The following is a 19,281-nucleotide window of genomic DNA, read 5'->3' as shown; positions in this document are numbered from 1 at the left end:
ACTGGAGATTCGGGGTGTGGGTGTGGCCATAGTTGGGGGTGGACTACAGGGCGGGGCGGGGCCAAGAAAAAGGGCTGGGCTTGGGGGGCGTGGCCAGAGCGCTAAAGTCGGGGCTGGGGGCGGGGCCCGGAGTGAAGGGGCAGGGCGCGGGCCGGCAAGCGCATGCTCGGTAGTGCGGCCAGCTCTGCCGCCGCCGGCGCCACCGCCCACTTGGGGCTGGCCAGAGGCAGGCAGCTGGGGTGCAGAGTAGGGTAGGGCTGGGCGAGCGCACGGCCATGGCCCCGTGGCTGCAGCTCTGCTCCGTCTTCTTCACGGTCAACGCCTGCCTCAACGGCTCGCAGCTGGCCGTGGCCGCTGGCGGCTCCAGCAGAGCGCGGGGCGCGGACACCTGCGGCTGGAGGGTAAGGAGAAACTTCTTGTTGTCCCCCAAAGCGCGGCGGGCGCGGTGAGCACAGGTGCTTGCCGGCAGCCGAGCGGGTGCCGACGTGCCTGCCCTACGCGGAGTCAGCGACAGGGCTGGGATCCCCGCTGCTCCCGCCCTTCTTCCCTCCCTCCCGGGGCGCGCGTCCACCAGCCCCCGCCGGGATGAAAGGCGCCGCTCGACCCCGGCTTTGTGTTGTTAATGAGGCGCGGCCACTGGCCGGGGTCTGGCTTCCAGAGGGCGGGCGAGAGGGTCGTCCCGCGCCCGGCGGGAGAAGGGCGCCCCACCCTTTGTTTCCGAACCCGTACCTCCTTCGCCCCGGGGCTGTGATGCTCCGAGCTGTCCCGACTGGGAGCCTTTTGGAGCAGGAGTGGTCCTGTAGTCCACCCCTCCGGTCCACAACTCTGCAGAGGCCCGGAACTGCCAGGGTGGGGACCCGGAGCGCTGGGGAGGGATGCGCCCCCTCTCGTGGCCGCATTGTTCCTTCTAGGCTGGGCCGTCTTACCCCACTTTCACCCCACCCCCGATTCCTGACTTGCTGGGAAATTTTGCTCCCCGTTCAGCCCTTCGTCTAGCGAATGGTCAGTGGTCTCACAGATGACCTACACCCCCTCTCCCTGGCCCCAGCTTGACTTGGCGGATATTTTTCTAGGCCAAAGGAAAGCATGAGTTTGTTACCTCGGTCAGATACTCCAGAGGAGACTGGAGAGGTGCACAGACTTGGCCTTGTTGTTTGGAGCCTTCTCCCAGTAACTGAGCACTTTGATGCTGTCCCGGGTTGTGGGGCATAGGGTGGGGGGGGGGGCGGTGTGCGCGGGGATGCTGCGGTCCCCGGTCCCCACCAGGGTTCCTGGGCTTGGGCGGCCCCAGGACCAGGAGACTGCATCTGTCTGCCCCGCACCGCCCACCCAAGCCAGGGGCGGCCAGGCGTCAGGGCACTCAAGGCCTTTAGACTTGTGGAGGGCTTTGTGAAGGCTTTGCACTCAGGCAGCCATGGACATGACCTTGGCTCTGCTCCTGGGCTCCAGTTTCTCCACCTGAAAAATGGGAATAAATGGGGATTTCCTAGTTATCCCAGCACTGTTGCGCTGAGAGTTGGGTGCTTTACTTAGAACAAGGTTGACTCACCTCTTCTGGGACGTTCTGAATGGCCTCAGCACAGTCAAGGCCTAGGACCTGGCACCCTTTTAGAGTCTCGGGCTGGTGCTTCCAGCTGCCTTGTCCCACATTCAGAGAAACACAGTACGGAAACCAGGTATGAGCCAGGCAGCTGAGATATCTTCAAACCCAATGGCCACCCTATAGAGAGCTGTAACACACCCTCCCACCACCAGCCCCGTAGTGAATACAACCTTCCTGTCTGAGTAAAACGTCACATTTTCTTACTCTGCCCCATTTTAGTAAAATATCACAATTATTTTTTAAGATACCAAGTTTTCCCCAGTTTTTAGATCAAAAAGTTTTCCTTAAGGCTATCTCATATTGACTTATTAAACCTGCTAAACTTTTTGGATTTAAATGGATATTTTGGTTTTTGAATAACTGTAAGAGCATCACATGTATTTTGAGTTTACATATGACAGCATAGGTGGATCAGTCCAAATTGCTGTTTTTCTGCAATTGTCTAAGTAGCTTCATGTGTCAGTTCACAAAGCTTGGGAAGATTTAATGTTTTGGGTACAATAGTGACCCAAAGGAGCTAAGCTGATGGTTTTGTTCTCTATGCCTGTGTTCATTTCCCCTAACTGTGTACCCCTGCCCCGAATTAATGGTGGCCCCCGTCCCAGAAGCCTCACACTCAGGCTGACCTCTTTTCTTTCACCACAAGTTGGGGGTGACCTCAACAGCTTTTACCTTGGTCTCACTGATTCTCTCCTTGGATCATTTTCATCCCTTCTTGAATGAGCATGGAAGCCTCTAGGCCATCTCCCAGATTCCACACTCTTCCCAACCTGATGCATGGCTCCTTCCCTCCTGGACTTGACTTTTGGTGCATCTGATGGAGCCACCAGCTCTCCCCAACCCCGCTTGCCCACCTGCCTTGCATACCTACCTTTCCAGCCTGTCCCTAACTTTTGTGCTCTTTGTGCTGCTGAGGCATGCTTTCTCTGCTCCTAGGATGCTTTTCCTCCCCTGAGAACCTTCTGCTTGTCCTAAGACTCAGCTCAGGTGATACCATCTCCGGGAAGCCCTCCCTGAATGCCATTCCCCTTGCTTTTTCTTCTCATGCAGGTCCTTGCACTTTAGTTCTCACCACACTGCATTGTCAGTATTTGCTCACCTCTGTGTCTTAGGACAGGTTTCTTTAGCCAGGCACTTAACCTCATCTTGGTGGCCTCAGAGCCCGTAAATCTTGGCTGAGCCCAATTAGACCCTGCAGCCTTCCTACTAAATTCTGTATTAAGTGATGATTTTAGGAAGTGGATGGAGAGATGGGAGCACTGAGCTCCAGTGTCCTCTCTGCAACAGGCTTTTGCACATGCTGTTCCTGTGTGTGTTCCTTCTCTTTACACCTCAGCCTCCCTCCTCTGCTCCAGCAGCACTTCCTGCAGGAAGCCTTCCCTGCCCCCACCTCCCTACATTGGGTCTTCCAAAAGTTGCTCTGTCAGAGGACTGGCCAGTGAATACTGGTGTTCAGTGATTTGGGCCCTTGATTCACGTCGCAGTCCCCTACCAGATGGTGGGTATTCAGCTCATATATGTTGGTCTCAGTTCTGATGTTGCTTACAGTCTAGTTGGGGCCATGCAGACATAAAAGAAGGGTTGATTATGTGTGAATCAAACAGGAGACTTCCTGTGGGTCCAGGTCACATGGAACCTAAGAGGGGGACAGCAGGATGGAGACGTGCATCCTGCAGGATCTGGGTGCTGCAGAGGAACTGAGCAAATGACCCTTTTGATCTCCAGGGAGCATTTGTTCCAGGAATTCTTGCCCCTGCAGCAGTGTGTATTTTCCCAGGACATGCAAGGTGACTGCAGCCAGCGAACCCTTCAGCAGCTTTTCTAACACACCCTTTGGGGAGGCTCTCTGAGGAGCTGGCCTGGTTTAAATGGTCAGATTTCACAACCCTCCTATTATTAGTGGGGCAATTAAGGGGCCGATACCATCTTGAACACAGCTTAGTGTTTTAGAAATGAGTTGTGGGCACACTCCGTTGACTACTTAAAAAAATCCCTTAGGGCCCTTGTCAGGTAAAGTTGCTCTTGGAGTAATAAATACAATTTTCCCAAAGAAGTAACAATTTCTAAAACTGGTATCCTCATTTACACTGGCTCTTAACTCTTGCTTCTTGATAGTGGAGTGTTTTTGTTTGTGATGGGTAACTTTCTATCAGTCATTTGCGCTGAGGTTTTTATTCCCTCGTCTTGCTAGTTGTTCAAAATACACTAATGGAACAAAGAATTAGGCATCGGCTCCCCAGGTTTTTATTTAGTGGCGTTTCCTGCAGTGGAGAAGGAGGGAACAAGAAATGCCTTTCTATCTAAATGGGGTACATCTTCTCTCGTCTTTTATCTCTGAAACAAATGTCTACCCTGCAAAAAGCCCGCTCCTTTAGGAATTCAGGAAGCCAGAATGCTGGCATCATCTTTACAATGAAGTGCAAGTTTCCCATTTAAGGCAAATACTTCATCTCAAAAGGTAGGAAGGAATAGGGTGGTACTTGGAAAAGAAGAAGTTCCAGCTGGTTAAAATTTAGGTCCTGATAAAAGTCCAATCCAAGAACTCTCCTTGGCTGTGGGCCCAGGCATGTTTATTTGATTCTGAATTGGATGCGTTTTCATTCACTTGCAGCTCATGGCTCCCTAGCCTGCATCTGGTCTGCCTGTCTTGTGGCCATGTCTTGCATGTTATACATGCTCTTGTGTCTCTTACAGAATTCTTGGTTAAAAAATGACTCAACCCTGTTGACACATTTTTCAGAGAGACATTTTTATAAGAACTGCGATGCTTTCCTCCAGCCTGTTTTGCCGCGTTAATTGGGAATCCTCCTGGCGCGGGTCCATCTCTCTTGAACTGCCCTCCCTTCTCTCCCCTCCCCCATCCATCCCACCGACCCCCCCCCCCACCAGAGCCCCTGCAGTGCCTGGGGCATTGTGCTAGCTGTATTAACAAGGGGATACAGCTGGGTGAATGAGACTGGCAAGTAAGTACCGGCTGTGGACCCTTTCCCTCTGAACACAATTTCTCAAAGTCTAGGGGCTTCCAGTATCAGGATTGCTTTTGGGAGCTCGTTAAAATGCATATTCAAAGCTAATGCGACCAGAATGGGAGTGAGATGGGGGTTCAGGAATTGGCATTTTAACAAATTCCTCTGATGCTCTCTCAATGATGAGAGCCATTGCTTTAGGAGACAGGACTTCCCCGGGGCCAGAGAAGGGGGAGAGAAACCACATTCTAAACATTTTAAAATCAGAGTTTGACTTTAAATTACTTGCCTGGATTTAGAGAGGAAGTAGAGACTTTGTCAGAGCCCTGGCCAGTGAAAGGGGTCAGGCTGGTTAAGGGGGTCCAGGGGAGCCAGCTGGGCCGGGCACCCTGGTTTGGGTGGATGCCTTTAGTCTGGGGTTGAAGGGGAGGCCGGGAGTGAAGGCGACCCTGACGCTTCCATGGGTTCCTCCCCAGAACAGCTGGGTTTGTCTGGAAAACAGTCTCAGGAAAGAGTAGGATCGGATCCAAATCATATTCTCTGCAGTTCAAACCTTACCAGCGTCCCTACAAAGGAAAGAACTGCTAATGCTTTTGTAAGTCTTTAAGTTGAGTATTTTTCATGCTTCATTTGGCCTAAAATGTGTGTGTGTTTAAGCTTTTAGACCCTCTTTTCCCCTCATCGGTCCCTGAGCTTTTCACATACCATGCCCAGCAGATGTTTGCTGCAGCTGGGGCCACCCCATCAGCAATTAATTGTACCTTTTCGTTTCTCACTCCCTCTTGTGTCTGCCTCTGATGGATGGGCTTTTAGGCTTCTGGAAGCTTGCCCCCCCATTTGTAAGAGTATGGGCTGAGGTGGTGGGGGGACTCAGGTACCCCTAGAAGCTTGACAGCCAGGGGTGGGGGATGGGAGTGCAGAGCCCTTGGAGGAGACCTTTCTCCTGCACTCTACCCTGGCAGCTGAGACCTTTTCTGTTTCACGTCTCCCCCAAATTTGGAGGTCTCCTGCCCTCAGCAAGCTCAGGGTGCCTGTCTGTGCTGGTGACACGGGCCCCATCTCCCAGCAGCCTGACTTGCTCCTCCAGTGGGGGGCAATGTCCTCCTGGGCTGTGTTTGTCTTGGCTGCTGGGACATTCTGAATGGTTCTGACACACGATTAGGTGACTGATGGCCCCACAACACATTGTCTCCTCCAGGGCCTGGGGCCTTTGAAGCTCTTCCCTGTGGGAAGTAAAGAGACTATTTGCTCTATTAAAATGCCTTGGAATTTCCTCTGTTTAACCACAGGCCACTTCCTCTCTGCCACTCTAAACCCGGCAGGGCCACTGGCTGATTGAAAAGACACAAGCCCAGGAGAGAGCACATCCTACTGAAACAGATAGTCTTACTGCAGATTAAAGCTGGGGCAAATCTGTAAGAAGAAACCAAATCTAAGGGGGAAATCCTAGAGGTGGCTCCTTATCTTGCTCAAAATTTAGCTGGTTGACATAATTCACACTTGAAGTCCTGAGTGCATCATAGATTACTTTGTTTTTTGCTTTTGAAAAGAAGGGAAGTCTACATTGTAACCAAATCAGTGTGTTAAATCTACACGTGGTAGGTTAAGGTCCTACAATCAAGTGGATTTCTCATTGTGTGAGTTGGAAAGTCTTTATTATTTGGGAAGAGCATATCTGTTCATAGAAAACCGTACCAGACTTATTCTGTCCTTGCAGATTCTGTCTGCTGGTTTCATGGGCTCAGAAGTCCCAAGTAAGAAGTGTGCAGCCTAAATCATACCAAGAATATCTCTGGGGAGAGTGTCCCTCACCTTTTCCCAAGCAGTATCTTGGGAAAGTTTAATTAATAACAGCAGGAGTGAAACTAAAAATTACCTAAGTAACAAACACCGAACATTTAAACAATGCGTGTACCCCGTTTTCTGTGATGGGGCCTAAAAAAGGAATAACTAGCTGGTTTCCAAAGGAGACTATTACTTTAACATTTACAACTCCATTGTTCAAAGCATCTGTGATAAAAAACGGCTTCCCTTTGCTTTGGTTCCTTGTTTGGAAATGTTGGGGGAAGGTGGATGTAGCTAATTAAGGCTACAACATTTAAAGGGGGGACTTAATAGGTACCAGCTGTCCTCAACAAATCACTGGGTGGAGGACAAAATAAAGATGTGATGTGAACACACATGAGATTCTCTTCTAAAATGGAAGTTGGCCTATAAATTGATTTAATAGCACAAATGGAAACTACTTGTATTAAAAAAAACTGCACTTTTAAGAAGCATTGGTTTTATAGTAAACCTAATGGTAAAATGTCTTATTTGCATAAGGCTGGTACCTTAAGAGTTGAAAGGGCAGTAGATGGCAAGAGTTGTTGGAAACTTAATAAATGGTCATTTTATTGTACGTTCCTTCATTCCAAACCTGAACATTAATCATGACATTAATCATGAGGCTTTTTCATTAAAATTACTACATTGTAGGGAAGGTTGCTTGAACTCATCAGAAATGTCCTATAAAACTGAAGCGGCAACTTTGAAAGGCAATGGAAATTGATAGCATTAATTAAATGTTCGGATGGATATTTACATTTTACATGTTAAATGAATACTTCAGATGAATCCTTTTGAAATCATGAGGGCTTAGGCTTTAGCTATAACCTTTTTAGATTTAAAAACTTTTTTTCCTTAAAAACTAGGAGTTTTTCCAAGTGTTCTGTTTTGTCAGTTTTGTAGGACGACACCCCCCAAGCCCATCCCCTCCCATTGAATGGTAACTCTTTAAAAAGTGCTGGCTATGGCCCCAGACTTCTGTTCTGAGATGGGGATAGAGGGAGGGTTTCCTTGGAACGAAGAAGTGCATTTTCCTGAGACAGGCCATATGGTTTAAAAACCCTTTCTTTGTGATTTTATTCTGTCCAGGTGATTTCTGGTTTCTCCTCTCCTGAAATGGCCCCCCTTTTACCAGAGGAAAATGCAGTGTGATCCAGACCAATGCACAAGCAGTCAGCCCTAGCAAGTGTGGGCCCTGCTGAGTGACAGTTTATCGCTGCCTTCCTCTGGGGGGGGGGTCCACATTGGCTCTGGGTGGGGCACAGGCACTCACATGGTTAGGATTTATTGTAACTGCTCCATATCTGAAGTTCAGGAAGACTCGTCTGGAGTGAGGAGGGAAGACACAGTTTTTTTGAGCAGCTACACCGTGTCAAGTCTTGGTGTGGTTTTGTAGTTTACTTATGTTTTCCAGGGAAAAGACAAAGACAGTAGGACCAGGCCCTCTCCCCTGTCTGCAGTGGCTCCCCACCCAGCTGGGGCTGCAAGAGGAAGGCATAGGGGCCCAGAGACAGGGAGGTGCAGGAAGGATTCCAAAGTACAGGGAACTCTCTGTCCTCTCTCTGCACCTCCCCACTCCTCCCAGAGAAACACAAACCACAGTTCCTGCTGCTCCTCAAACTAGAACATTCAGCCTATGCAGTTGCCAGTGTGGATGTGCCAGTGCCTGAGGTGCTGCTTGGCACCTTTGGAAATCTGGCATTTTAGCCCTTGTCCCCATTGGCTCCCAGTAATTCTGGCTTCCTGGTCTACCTTAGTTTCCCCTGCTTTGGAGGAGGCTCACCTTTCTCTGGGAGGCTTCTCCACATCATGCTCCCCGTCCCCTGGCTCCCCTGGCCTCCCCATGTGAATTTCACCTGTGCGGCGGGGAGAAGCCCGCCTGTAGCAAAGTCACACCCACCCCATCATGCATCCAGCCTTTTGCAGTGATGCATTGAAGAAGAGGAAACTTGATTTGTTTATGAAGAAGAAACTTAGATGGTTCAGAGGAGGCTTAGAAGAAAGGATTGGATGGCCAAAAAAGGCAGCCCCCCCACCTCTGTAAACGGAACCAGGAGGTGGGGAGATCCTTTGGAAGAAAAGTGTGGCAGAAAGAAAGAAGTGGCAAAGCTGGGGGAGGGTGGTTCCTTGCACGGGGTGGGGACAGGGAGGCTGGGGATGTAGGTTGGGATGTACCGGTGCCTTGAATTTTGTCTGCGTGCACCTGTCAGGAACCATGAGGCTTGACGGGTTTCTCCAGCAGATGAATGGTTTGATAAGAGTGACCCTCAGTGGTCATTTCTTCATTCAGTGTGTATTTGGTGCTTTCTACACGCTGGACCCAATTTCTGGATCTTCGACTGTAGCCTGGAGACAAGAGGACGGGGTAGCGACGTGACTAGCCTGCTTGAAAGAGCAGCCTGCCTTCTTCTCCTCACTTTGTTTTTCTCCACAGAACTTTTCACTGGGAGACACCCATGGTGTTTTCTTGTCTGTCTTCCTCCCGCACTACGGTCCGAGGCATGAGGCCAGGGCCCGTATCTGTTTTGTTTCCTGCTGCATTGGGAGATCAGGGGCCGGCGTATAGCAGGTTCTCCCTGCATGTTCCTTGAATGACCAAGTGCTCTGCAGGAAATTACAGTCGGTGGTGAGAATGATGGTGGCACATGCAGATGATCTCGGTGGGGGAGGGCGGGGAGGGGGGTGGTATCCCTGCTGAGGTGACCTGGAAGGTGAGCAGTTGTCATACAGATATCCTCTGAAGTTCTGGGGTTTCTTGTGTCTTCTCGACATTAGTGCATCATGTGGCATTAGGTGCTCAGAGTAAGCATAAAATATGCTCTGCCTAGTCACATCATAGATTATTGGCACCATGTGCCCACCCTGGCCAACTGCTGGGCTGCAGAATGGTCCAGGGGATGACTGAGGTAGTGATCGGGCTGGGATTGGATGGGGATCACACCTTGAAAAGTGTGCGTTGCTTCAAGAGATGTCTGGACTGTGCAGTTTACGCTGCACTGTGGATTTAAAAAAAAAATGTAAAAGTTACTGTCCGGTGCTAACCATGCATCCTGGTTTTGGACTTTATGAAATGATTCTCATTCCCTGGCAGCAGCTGGCCAGTTGGTAGGAAATCTTTGTCTTTGTAACAGATGTATGGGTCTCGTTTTGTTTCATCACCTCTGGTTGTGAACACGTTTCATTTTCTGAAGTCACTAGACGGTCCATCCAGAATCAAAGATACCCTCTGCCTTCTTTCCAGGGCGGTGGATTTGCTGGCCAGCTGTGGTAATGAGTTTTTGCCCGCCTTTGATTTTCATGCCTTGCCTCCCTGTGGGAGGAACTAGATATTTCTGATCTTACCTCTGCTCATATTCAGATCCAGCCAAGCAGTCAGTGACTTCCCGGGCTTTTTTGTGGGAGACTGTGGGAAAGGTCCTGGTTGGCTGGCTATGAATTAATGAAATCCTTAGAAGGCTTCACTAAAGATAGCTCCTGTGGTTTAAAAAAAAAATAGCATTGCCTTTTTAATTTGAGAAAGAGGTCATGGAGTTTTACCGAAATTAAGCAGAGAAAATGTAACATCTGGTTGTGCTGCCCAAAGGCTGCTTCAGGGCGGTGGGAGCTGTGGGTTCCCAGTGTCTGACTCACCCAAGGTGACAGTCCCCCAGGTCCCTCATAAGGCTGCTCTGGACAAGCTGCCTCTCTCATTGTTCTCCTCCCTGGGTTTTGAAGTCCTCAAGAGACAGAAATTCTACCCCCACATCTTTACACTTGAGCACATTTCCCATTTACTGAACTTTCTTCCTTTTACTTAAAGGGTCACACTTTTTTTTTTCTTTAAGTGTCTAGTTTTCGAGTTGGTCAAGACTAGTGTAATTATTGCTTTTATCTCATTAAAGAAAGATGAGGGTGGATAATGGGGGGGGACTTTGGGTGGAAGGCAGGGGGTTTTAAAGAGCTGTTCTAAAAAGTTTTTAAATTAGTAGGCTTTCTGACGTGAGGAGAAAGAGAATGATAAATTTCAGGAGAAGAGTTTTAGGGAAAGGCATAAAGCACCTTTTAAAGGACATATGACTTTTTTAAAAGCAGAAACATGAATGTCTTAAATGTCTGCTGTGTGTACATCCCCACCCGCCCTTGCCCAGTTAAATGAATAATGTATTATTATGTTTTCTACATTTTATTTTTATCCTAGACCTATGCTGTATTAAGACTTCATGTAATTTTCCTTTCAAAAACATTAGTAATATTTTGGGCATGTATTTTCTGAAACTAAACAGAAAGGTGAAATTGTTGCCGCATAGCTCCCCGCCCACCCTCCCCCCGCCCCCGGCACTGGTACCTGGGCTTCTCTTTACTTTCTCTCCCATATTTTGGATTCTGAAATTTTTCAAGCCTAGAGAAAAGTTGAAAGCACAGTAAAATGAGCACCTATTACCCCTTTGCCTGGGGTCACCAATTGTTTGCCCCACCTACCTCAGTTGTCCTGCAGTCCTTCGTGATTTCTTTCTGATCACGTTTCAGGATTCAGACAAGGATCACTCTTAAATAGATCACTTTTTTTAAAGATTTTATTTATTTATTTGAGAGAGGGAGAGAGCACAAGCAGGGGAACAGCAGAGGGAGCTGCAGAGGGAGAGGCAGAAGCCGACTACCCACTGAGCAGGGAGCCCAATGCGGGGCTTGATCCCAGGAACCCAAGATCATGACCTGAGCCGAAGGCAGACACTTAACCGCCACCCAGGTGCCACTTCAATAGATCACTTTTACAGAGACATCCTGTCTCTTCAGTCTCCTTTAATTGAGGACAGTCCTTCCACCCATTTCTTTGGTGCTTCATAAATACACATTCTGAAGAGTCAAGGTCACTTGTGGTGTAGATGGTTCCACAATTTAGGTTTCTGCTCGTTTCCTCCCAGTGAAGGTCAATATTTTGGCCAGATCCCTCCAAAGATGATATTGTAATGTTGTGTGTTAGGTATCAGTAGGTAACAAATATGGATATAGTTTCAGTGCTGAGCAAAATTTGGTTTTTCTACTTGAAACTTGCACATGGAGACCTTTCCAGTGGTTTCATCCAGTTCAGTCTTGTGTTGTCTTTTTTGAAAAAGGAGATGCTTTACATGAAGGCTTCCCTTTTACTTTACTGAGAATCCAAAGCATAGGGTGTCATGTGTGCTAGGCTGTAATATAACCTCTTCCCTTAAAGACTATTTGAAATCAGCTGTGCTCTCAGCATTAGGACTGTGGTGTCTCAAGATTGTTGAAGGCTTTTGCTCTTCACACAGGCTTGTCGCAAGCCCTTGTCATTGTCGCCGTCCGCAACTGGGAGCAAGTTCCTATTAAAACCTCTCTTTGGCCTGGGCAGGTTTCCAGTTGAATGCATCCTCACACCAAAATTCAGTCATTACTCTCCTTTGTACTAAGAAAACATTGAACTTTATTTCCAGGAAAGGCCACTTCACTCAAAACATGTCCTCAAAGTCAGTTCCCAGCCTGTTGGTTCTGCGATCGCCTGTTGCCTGAATTTTATTAGAGTCACTTCCAGACAGACTGTTTCATTAGTTTAACCTGAATTCCTATCTTCTACCTAATTATGTGACTTTTCTTTTCTTTGTCCTTACCCCTATGTAAGGGCGTGTACAGTTAAAGACCTGTAAAGTTCCTATCGATTCTTTTTTAGAGTAAGTTAAAACGTTGACAAGCGGCCAGTTGTTATTCTTACAGGGTACAGGGAAAACGGCCCAGACAAACCCTCCATCTTTTATTCATAAGTGCAGGGAGAGGGGGAGGGCACAGGCGGCCCTGTGCACCCAGGCATTTGTTCAGCTCTCACAACCGGGCCCCCTCCCCTGCTGGCTGGGAAATGTCATGCCGAGACCTAATAGTGGAACATTCAGCACGCAGAGAATGGGCCGCAGAGGTTCACCTTTGCTTTTCATTTTCTTTTCTGGCACCGAGTCCCTGGTCCCCTCCTTGGCCTGACAGTGAAAGGCCAGAAAGCAGCAGTCTGGAGGCTGGCAGGGATGCGGTGCAGCCAGCTCCTGTGCTGGAATGTGCCGGACACAAAGACCCAGCCCGGGTGTGCCTGGTGGGGGGGTGGTGGTGGTGGCGGGTTGCCTTTGCTTAGGCTAGTTTGCTCTGGTCACGGGGGAGAGAGTTCTCGTTTCCATGGCTGTGCTGCCGTCGGTTTCAGTGGGAGAGGGGGTACAGAGTGCTTTTGATTTTCAGAAATCACTTGGGGCTCCCCACTTCTGTGCAGAAGGAGGCCCTGGGGCAGAGAGCTGAGGCCGCGAGACCCCTGGAGCTCTGACATGCATGGTCTTTGCCGAAAGAGAAATCAGGCAGCATTTGCTAAGCAGGCCTAGACTTTGATTCAGAGCAATAGTTCTCAATTGGGGGTGATTTGGGGAATCCCTGGAGACATTTTTGGTTGTCACAACTGGGAGGGGGTTTGCTACTGGCTTTTTGTGGTTTAGATGCTGCTAAACACCCTGAAATGCATAAGCCGGCCCTCCCCAATAAAAGACTCATCTGGCCCAAAGTGTCAATAGTGCTGAGGTTGACAGACCCAGATTTAGGGGTCCCGTTTTAGCATTTGAATTTTTCATCTCACTTAGCCTCATAACACTTTTCAACTTCTTTTATGTTTAACAGAAACTGTTGGTTCTAGAAATCTGCATTCAGAATGAATTTCCATTAAACTCTCCAAGACATATGATTAAACTATTGTGGTGCTCCTTGAAGATATGCCCTGAATGCAACTACTATTTTAAATGCAAAAGACAATCTTTTTTTTGCCATAATTTGATCAAAGTAGCATAACCTGTGCCTCTGTTTTTGTTACTCACTGATGGTCTGTGGATAACATTACATTTTTTCAGCATGAAACCCAACACTTCAAATCCCTAAAGCAGTCTCAAATTTATGGTTAATAAAAGCATTTATTGTACTGGATGTCATCTGTTATATCACTCTGGGGCTAGAAACTGGCAAGCAGTGGACAGGAAATATTTTCATTTCAAATCGCTTCAATCTTATGGTCTAGGGGCAAAAGTGTCTGATTTCAGGAAAGCCACGGTGAATAGCATAGTAATGAATGCATTTTTAGTTGATTAAGCAGGCATTCTCTCCCTTTCAAACAGTCTTCTCTCTTTGGCTTGGTGGGGCTAAATAAACACGTGATGTTACATGATAGCATTTCTTGTGTTGGCCATACTTTTCCTTTGATCATCTTAAACTTTTCAAAGTGTTTTCCAGGAATCCTCAGCAGAGCTGAAGAAGCTGGAGAGAATGGCTAAACTCAAGTGTTGACCCTCTTTCTAATTGTTTACTTTCTGAGAAGAGGAGGTTTTCTGAGATGATGTTGACTCTTTCGAATTCCCCTTTAAAAATGGAATTTGGTACCTTGCCCTTGGGATCATGCATTTAGGAGGAAAACACATTTTTAATCTATTTATTTTTTATATGGCTGCAATTTTATTGTACTTTGTGTCCTGATCTTCCACATCCATCAGGTAAACAGGGTGAGAAGAGTTCCATCCAAAGGCAGCCCTGCGTGGTGATGATGTATCCAGGACGGGGGTACCTTTCGTCCTGGCTGCTCAGTGCCTTTGAACGTATTATCTAAATCATCGCTTCCCAGCGAGTCTCGGAGGTAGGCAATTATTTCTGATGTCGTTCCTTTTTTGCCAGATGAGGATTCCATGGCACAAAGAGCCAGGAAGGGATTAGGATGGCAGGCCATGTGATTCAGAGAGGCCTCTCTCGCCAGAAACCCGAGTCACAGAGTTCTTACCCTGCCCGTGCCCCCAGCAGCCGAGCCTGCCCTGCCTTCCGATCACCCAGCCTGCAATGGATGTCTGCCATGTGCAACAGAGCAGCTAATGGGGGTGGGAAGAGAGCAAGCCTAGATACCAGAGAGCACTTTGCAGATAATTAAATTAAACTAGGATTCCGAATTTACCCTAGAAGTTCCCAAACCTGGCTGAATATCAGAATCACCTGAGGGACATGGTTGGCCGGAGGTGAGGGTGCAGATTCCAGGCCTCCTCCCAGACCTGCTTAAGTGAGATTTCCAGGGGAAGACCAGGAATCTGAGTTTTTTTAGAAAGCTGCCAGATCAGTGGTTGCCAGGGTTTTTGGGGTAGATGCAGGATTTGACTACAAAGAGGCTGTACAAGGGAATTTCGGGGAGATGATGGAACTGTTTTGTATGCTGATTGTGGTGGTGGATACACAAATGTAGACATTGATATATGTATAAACTCATAGAAATGTCCATTTTACTATGTCTTAATAAATGCTGCCCAGGTGAAATGAGCTGTCACCTTGGTGTCAGATGAGGTGACAGTGCCTGGTGACGGCTGGGAAGAGTTGTTCAGCTGTGCGACAATGTCACCTGGAATTGCAGCGACAGGTGGGTAGGTGCTGAAACTTCATAGCTCAGTGCCGTCTAGTAGAACTTTCTGTGATGTTGGACGTGTTCTCCTCTGCACTGTGCCGTTCAGTAACTATTAACCACTTGTGGCTGTTGAGCACTTGAAATGTGGCGAGTAGAACTGAGGAACTGAATTTTAAATTTTACTCAAATTTACACTTGAATAACTACACATGGCTGGAGGCTACCATGTTGGACAGCTTGCCATTAGAGGCAGACCTTGCCATATTGGGGGCTTTGTCTCTGTGCCAGGTACACGCGGACCCCAGTGGTTCTTTATGTTTGAGGGACCATAGTAAGTCATTCCAAGTGTAGGGCAAAACAGGAACACGGACAGCATGTGTAGGTTGGGAAGGACAGAGAAAAGGAAGCTTGGAATGAAGACTGATGTGGGATCTGCCCAGACAGAGGACACTCTTGCTGAATGGAGGAATCTGCTTTTCTTTCTCTAGTGTGGATCAGATAGCACCAACTTTGGCCCAGTTCCTCCCAGGACTTCCCAACCTTGTTCTTCGTCAAAGATGCTGCAGTTAGTTTGGATGCTCTTCAGTTGAGCATGAGATGATTGGTTATATGGGAAGCCATTGGAGGGCCTGAGGGAGCGATGTGTCAGGGAGTATTTGTGGCCTGACTGGGGGTGGGCTGGGCCCCCCGGCCAACCCTTAAGAAGGTGTGAAGAACCCTTGTGGGCATATCTTTCTTTCTTTTCAGGGAATGAGATCCTATAAAAACTGCATTCGGGGCATAAACCTGCGTATTATGTTCAGACACTTTTAAACTTCCCTCCTCCGTGGCCCATGGATTTACGTTATCTTAAATAGTGTTACATATTCAAGTGTGTTATCAAAGAGTAAGATTCAGAGTGGCCTTTTATTAGTACAAACCAAATGGTGACAAAAATTATGTTCCAATTTGTAGACATATTAGGTCTTAAATTTACTAAATGGCTAACAAATTTCATGAGGTAAGGGCTTATAACTCAATTTAATCTGATTTAAAAATAGGAATGCCTAGTGTGTCACCTATACTTCAATTGGAAAATAAAAAGTGCCTAAACCATGAGGGGGTGCTTAAAAATTAGTGGAGCCATTCCTTTATTTATTTATTTAAAGATTTTATTTATTTGACAGAGGGAAAACACAGGCAGGGGGAGTGGCAGGCAGAGGGAGAGAGAAGCAGGCTCTCTGGAGTAGGGAGCCTGATGCAAGGTTCGATCCCAGGACCCTGGGATCATGACCCAAGCTGAAAGCAGATGCTTAACTGTCTGAGTCACCCAGGCACCCCTATTCCTTTATTTTTATATGAAAACTTCCACTTCTTTGGATCCAGAAGAGGACATTCTGAATCATAGCATCTTGATGCAGGGTCTCCTTATGTTGCCTTTACAAATTGGTAACTTCAAGCTAATGCAAAAGAAAGGGATGCGGGTGCTTAATGAACATTAAATGTGGTTCTTCCACTCTTGGACACACACATACATCTTGCTACAGGGTTGTAATCACTGAATTTATTTTTTATGGTTATTTTTTGCTTAAATTTGTTTTTAGTTTCAGGTGTAAAATTTAGTGATCACCCTGTGCTCATCATGACAAGTGCCCCCCTTAAATCCCATCATCTATTTCCCTCATCCCCCCCCCCCACCTCCTCTCTGGTAACCATCAGTTTGTTCTCTGTAGTTAAGAGTCTGTTTCTTGGTGTGCCTCCCCCTCCCATATTTGTTTGTTTGCCTAAATTCCACATGAGTGAATCATATGGTATTTTGTCTTTCTCGGACTGACTTATTTCACTTAGCATAATACACTCTAGCTCCACCCATGTCTTTGCAAATGGCAAGATTTCATTCTTTTTGATGGCCAAGTAATATTCTGTTGTCTAGATATAGTACCTCTTTATCCATTCATTAGTCGTTGGACATTTGGGCTGTTTTCATAATTTGGCTATTGTTGATAATGCTGCTATAAACATTGGGTGCATGTATCCCTTCAAATTAGTTAAATTTGTTTTCTAGAGATATTTCCATGTATTGACATAGTTCACTGACATGCCACTTTTACTGGCCATATCATATTTTATTGTTGTGTGCACCCCCTTTCTTGGCCCTTAAGCCTCATTGATAAAGCATTTGGGCTGTTTCCAACACACTGTTGTTATAAAGCTGCTTGAACATCTTCATACATATTGGTTTCCTGCCCGCCCCCTTTGCCATTTTGGTTTGTTGATTTGGCATATATTCCCCCAACTGGAATTACCATGACAAAAGTTTTGTAGGTTTTACTGCATGTTTGTTTGCCAGTTTGCCCTGTGTAATGATGAAGAATTATATTTTGGGAAGAGGGCAAATTTGGTTTTATAATCCCAGCTCTGCCGTTTGCTCTCATTTACTATGACCTCAGGCAAATTTCTTCATCTGTATAATGGGTTAATAAGAGTTTATCCCCCAGGATTGTTTTGAGACTTAAATAAGATACTGTCTTTAAAACATTTTGCCTTGCACCTGGCCACATAGCAAGTGCTTAGTCATTGGTGGTAGTCTGTTATCAGAGGAATGTGTGCTCATTTTTCCACATCCTAGAAAATATTGACATTTATAATTCTTATTTATTCTTTGTTATTTTGGTTGTACCTTATACTTGTCTTATTCTGCATTTATTAGAGAAGGACTAAATCCACCTGATTTACCTTCTGAGTGAGTTTTATTGCTTTTAAGTCTGATAGTTTATTTATTTTAAAGATTTTATTTTATTTATTTGACAGAGAGAGAGAGAGATAGCAAGGGCAGGAACACAAGCAGGGGGAGTGGGAGAGGGAGAAGCAGGCTTCCCGCCGAGCAGGGAGCCCGATGCAGGGCTTGATCCCAGGACCCCGGGATCGCAACCAGAGCCGAAGGCAGACACTCAATGACTGAGCCACCCAGGCGCCCCTTAAGTCTGATAGTTTTAAAGTGAGGTATGGATGAGATGTTGCTTAGTAGAGAGTATTAGGGAAGAGGTTTAAATGAATAAATGAGGGTTTTATTTATTTATTTATTTATTTATTTATTTATTTATTTATTAAAGATTTTATTTATTTATTTGACAGAGAGAGAGCAGGAACACAAGCAGGGGGAGCGGAAGAGGGAGAAGCAGGCTTCCCGCCGAGCAGGGAGCCCGATGTGGGACTCGATCCCAGGACCCTGGGATCATGACCTGAGCCGAAGGCAGACGCTTAACAACTGAGCCACCCAGGCGCCCTAAATGAGGGTTTTAAAATAAGAATATTGATTCTTTCTGACTTAGTAGCATATTATGAACATAGTTGAATTTAAGCATTATGGTGGGAATTCTAGTTGTATCAGTAGTTTGGCTAGTAAATCTTTTCTTCATTTATATATTTTCCAAGGTCAATTTTGGATTGATCACACATTTCCTCATTAAAAAAATATAAATTAATCCTGTTTTACTGGAGTTCTCACAAATTCTGGTCTTGGGTTAAAAGCCACCATTAGACTGTCCCATTTACATCAATGTGACCTGCAAGATGAGGGCGTCCCAGGCCAGCTGAGTGTGATTTGGACAGGGCATGAGGCCCCGCTGACTCTGTTTACTTACCTGTAAAATAGGACAGTCAGACTAGAATTCTTAAGAATCAGTTATTTCTATTGAGATAACTCAGACCTTTCATTCAGAGGGAGTAGTTTTTTCTATCCCATCTCCTTACTGAGTGTGATCACTTTCGTTTCCACCTGGACTCTTGCCTCGTGCACACACATACAGGTTTTGAATTTTTAAAAAATTCCGACATAGTAATGCACTTGTGATGAGCACCAGGCATTGTATGAAGTGTTGAATCACTCTATCGTACACCTGAAACCGATATGACACTGTATGTTAACTAACTGGAATTTAAATAAAAACTTAGAGAGGCAAACCAAAAGAAAAAAAAAAAGAGAGAAAGACAAAAAAGAAATTGATGCACAGATGACTTTATTTTTTACAAAATGTGCCCGTCTACTCCGCTGGCCGTTGCCAATTTGCCTTTGGGGTTTATGGCCCCGGGGTGTCCATGTGCTTTCATCCTCTTATTTCCTGTGCACTTGTCCACCTTGTTCACATGGCCAGAAGCCCCTTTGCATCACTTGTTTTTTAACATTACACTACTGTTAATGATTGATTTCAACCCATTTAGTCTTCTGGGCCAGAAGCTTTTAGGGCCTAATCAATCACTGAATCCATAAACAAGGGCACTACCTCAGACTCCATGAGCCCTGAATTACATCGGGGTGTTGACAGTCCTAGAGGCCTGGACCACTCTGTCAGCGACTGTCGGGGGAGGTGAGGATTTGGGTTATGTGCTAGGTGGTAGCAGGGGCAGGGGAAAGGCAGCTGCAGATAAAGATTGATCAGAGATAAGAAATAGTTTGTTTGGCAGATAATCTGCATGTGAGTAATTGCAGAGCTGAGAGATTAACTTTTTTTTGTTGTTTC

The 19,281-nt window shown here is 46.6% G+C and overlaps 1 protein-coding gene across 3 annotated transcripts in view; it reads left to right on the top strand.

The window, feature by feature from the left end:
* Positions 1–246: 246 nt before the first annotated feature.
* IL17RD (interleukin 17 receptor D) overlaps positions 247–19,281 on the top strand; it is a 66,968-nt gene continuing 47,933 nt past the window's right edge. For all 3 annotated transcript variants that reach the window (XM_027587059.2, XM_027587058.2, XM_027587057.2), the window contains exon 1: positions 247–401. In XM_027587059.2, coding sequence (XP_027442860.2) covers positions 276–401 — 126 coding nt within the window. In that variant the 5' untranslated portion in view covers positions 247–275. The remainder of the gene's footprint in view (positions 402–19,281) is intronic.

Source organism: Zalophus californianus, chromosome 1 (assembly GCF_009762305.2).
Source record: "Zalophus californianus isolate mZalCal1 chromosome 1, mZalCal1.pri.v2, whole genome shotgun sequence".
In the NCBI taxonomy this organism is placed as follows: domain Eukaryota; kingdom Metazoa; phylum Chordata; class Mammalia; order Carnivora; family Otariidae; genus Zalophus; species Zalophus californianus.
Note: the sequence above shows the minus strand (reverse complement) of the source record. Positions and strands in the feature narration are given on the sequence as shown.